Source organism: Propithecus coquereli, unplaced genomic scaffold (assembly GCF_000956105.1).
Source record: "Propithecus coquereli isolate 6110/MARCELLA unplaced genomic scaffold, Pcoq_1.0 Scaffold3, whole genome shotgun sequence".
Classification (NCBI taxonomy): domain Eukaryota; kingdom Metazoa; phylum Chordata; class Mammalia; order Primates; family Indriidae; genus Propithecus; species Propithecus coquereli.
Genome location: NW_012148618.1, coordinates 4,098,043 through 4,101,806, shown reverse-complemented (window position 1 = coordinate 4,101,806; position 3,764 = coordinate 4,098,043). Strand labels below are relative to the sequence as shown.

General features: G+C 39.1%; 1 protein-coding gene across 1 annotated transcript; it reads left to right on the top strand.

The window, feature by feature from the left end:
* The first annotated feature begins 451 nt into the window (after positions 1-451).
* LOC105814362 (olfactory receptor 4F3/4F16/4F29-like) lies at positions 452-1,390 on the top strand. The gene has a single exon (XM_012649290.1). It carries the CDS (start codon positions 452-454, stop codon positions 1,388-1,390), a length of 939 nt encoding a protein of 312 aa, XP_012504744.1.
* The last annotated feature ends 2,374 nt before the right edge of the window (positions 1,391-3,764 follow it).

The following is a 3,764-nucleotide window of genomic DNA, read 5'->3' as shown; positions in this document are numbered from 1 at the left end:
TGGGATCCTCCATTAGGTTCATTGATGCACAGGCCAGGTATGTGTGTTTATCCCTGTGACAAAGGAGCCTGGCTTCTGTAGTACACCCATGCCGTCAAGGTCAGAGGCAATGAGAACTGACACCAGTTTCAATCTGTCCGTGTGGATTCTAGCTCTTGCTTGTGGGTTCCCATTTATTCTTGCTCTCCCCAACTTTCTATCCTTCCTCTCTTCCTGACTGCTTGTCTTATGGTCTTCAACTACAGCATCAGAAGCAAAAGCAATTGACATATCGATTGCCGAACCAGCTTCTGTGATTACATAACGTCAACTTCCTGTAACATTTTCTTATCATATTATTTCCTAGTGGTTCTGTCTCTCTAATGGAACCCTGAATGATACATCCAGTAATTCTACTTTCTTATTTCTCCTGTTCTTTCAGGCAAATTTGGAGCCCAAAGTGACTGAAACCATGGGGGCAGGAAATTATTCGGTGATGCATGAGATTGTGTTGGTGGGACTTACCAGTTCTTTGGAGACACAACTTGTCCTCTTTCTAGTTTTCTCCGTGTTCTATGTAGCAGGTATTTTAGGAAACCTCCTCATTGTGCTCACAGTGATCTCTGACTCCCATTTGCACTCCCCTATGTATTTCCTGTTGGCCAATCTCTCCTTTATTGACATGTGGATTTCCTCCATTACAGTTCCCAAGATGATTTATGATCTTTTCAAGGAGAGAAAAGTAATCTCTTTCCAAGGCTGTATTACTCAGATGTTCTTCATTCATGTTATTGGAGGAACTGAGATGGTTTTGCTCATTGTCATGGCCCTTGACCGATATGTTGCTATATGTAGGCCTCTCCACTACCTGACCATCATGAACTTCAGAACTTGTACTTTGCTCTTGGTGGCCGCCTGGAGCATTGGAATCACCCACTCATTGATCCAACTTGTATTTGTTGTAAACCTACCATTCTGCGGCCCCAATGAAGTGGATAGCTTTTACTATGATCTTCCTCGATTCATTAGGCTTGCCTGTACACTCATCTACAGATTGGAGCTCATAGTCACTGCCAACAGTGGTTTCATCTCTCTGGGAACTTTTTTCATTTTGATTATCTCCTATATCTTTATCTTGGTCACCGTTTGGCAACATTCTTCAGGTGGCTTGTCCAAAGCCCTCTCTACACTGTCAGCGCACATGACAGTGGTGGTTTTATATTTTGGTCCATGCATCTTTGTGTATTCATGGCCATTTCTCACAGTGCCTGTGGATAAATTCCTTGCCATTTTTGATGTAATAATTACTCCATTTCTGAACCCTGCCATCTATACTTTTAGGAATAAAGAGATGAAGGTGGCAATGAGGAGAATATTCAGCCAGATGTTGAATGTCTGGAAGCTGTTTTAAGTGATTTTGATATCAAGAAAGACAAGCATCTCTAAAATTCCTGGCCTATGCTGCAGACACAAATCCAATGAAACATAGCACCACAGATCCTTTGCTTACTAGTTTAATTACTAATGGACAAGATTTTCTTAATGTATTTTTCAACCATACCAAGGAGGGTATGGAACTCTTTCTTATAAAATGTGTTGAAATAAAAAGTATTAACACAGAACTGTATCCACATTTCCCTCTGCTGCACGCCCCCCCCCATAAAGAGAATTCTGGACTGGCCTATTATATCCTACTCTGAATTCTGAAGATGATCCTCCCTTGTTAGATTGAATTTTGGGGTTTTGTGATGCAGAATCTGAATAAAAGTGCTTTGGAAACATAAGAAAATTTGCAATTATTAGGGATAGTTTTTTTTTTTTTTCCAGACTCTGGGGTTTCTCACCTATGTGGAAACAGACGTGAAGAAAACAGATGAAAAATAAAAAGGGAATTTTAAAGAGATACTATTATCTGTAAATTACCCTTCAATATATATTGCCCTTCAATAAACAAAAATAAAGAGCTAAAGTTATTTTGAAATTAAAAAAATTTTATATTTTATCAAAACATTTGCCTGAAATTGGATCACTGGGTTATGGCTTCTTAAGCATTTCAGCTAGCGCATATGGTAACTGTGAGTTAAACCTTATAATTGCTCAATTTCTTTCAAAAGCTGGGTTCCTGTACTGTCAGGGGATTTGAACGATGGAGGCCCAGAAAAGGGCAAAGACAATGACCTATTTAATAATTCTTTCTCAGCTTGTGCTTGTCCTACTTACATTGAAATTAGCAATCATTCCTCAGAAGTAGGTAAATTCTTTTCTTTTTGAGTGACATGATTATATGCACAGACTCTGGAACCAGATTGCCTGGTTTGAAATCTCAGCTTTGCTTTTTATTCATTCAAATTGCTTAACCTCCTTATGCTTAAATTCCATCATCTGTAAAATGGAATTGGGATGAACTATCTGAAATTCCCAATATTTGACTGTTTTTGACTTTAAAAAATGGCAGTTCCTTACAACTAAAGATAGCTTCCTTTAAAGGTTTTAAGGAGTAACTGAACTAACATTTATAAAAAATGCTTTAAATAATTCTTGGTCTATGGTGTTATATAAGTTCCTGTTCAATAAAATGCAATAAAACATTAAAACCACTTCTCATTTTGATGACCTTTTATGCTATCTACAAATTATTTCTTTTCTTTCTAACTCTGCTCACCAAACTTTGATTAAGAACTTGTTTTTTTCCTAACAGGACTAGAGTACATATTCTGCAGTTATTTAAAATGATATAATTCCTTAAATATAGAGACTTCAAAATTCCACAGTTCAGTTTACTTTCTGTCCTTCCTTCCTTCATTCCTTCCTTCCTTCCTTCCTTCCTTCCTTCCTTCCTTCCTTCCTTCCTTCCTTCCTTCTTCTTTTCTTTTCTTTCTCTCGCTCTCTCTTTCTTTCTTTCTTTTTTCAAGGCAGGGTCTCTGTCGCCCAGGCTAGAGTGCATCACAGCTCACAGCAACCTCAAATTCCTGGGTTCGAACGATCCTCCTGCCTTAGCCTTCCAAGTAGCTGGGAATACAGGTGCCTGCCAGCCTGGCTAATTTTTCTATTTTTTGTATAGACAGGGTCTTGCTGTTGTTTAGGCTGGTCTCAAACTCCTGACCTCAAGCAATCCTCCCATCTTGGCCTCCCAAAGTGCTAGGATTACAGGCCTGAGCCACTGCACCTGGCCAACTTTCTGTACTTTCTTTACCTTTTCTTTCTCTTTTATGCAAACTGCCTTCTTTTATGCTATGTCACAGTTCTATGAAGCTTGCTTTGCTTATCTATGGTGTTTTTGATGTGTTAGAAGAAGTTACCATGCTGATTAACTTACAAAAATTATATAAATAGAAATCCAGTTGATCAAAAAAATATATTGAATACTCACTATGTTCTAATTTCTGTGCTGGGAACTGTAGAAAATGATGTTAGAAGTATATAACCCAATTGTAGGAAGGGATGACAGGTCTCTGAAGCAAAAAATTACGGCAAGTAGCTAAAGGGTATTATAAGGTAGGCAGACTCAATGAAGGTGTTTGAGCAGAGGGGATTCATGGACTTGTGAATGTTATGGATGGGGCTGGAGCCCATGCTGACCAGTCTTCCAAGGTCACTGTATGCTCTGGGAAGGACAGAAGCTAATGAAAGCTCTGGAGGCTAAGGGCAGGTTGATACCACAGCATAATTGGGGAGGTTAGCCACTTACTCTACCTCATTGCCTAACCAGGGTCCACAAAGCCTGACAAGATCTGATCCTGCCAACCTCACTGATTGTTTTTTCATGCCACTCCCTTTCCTGCTTG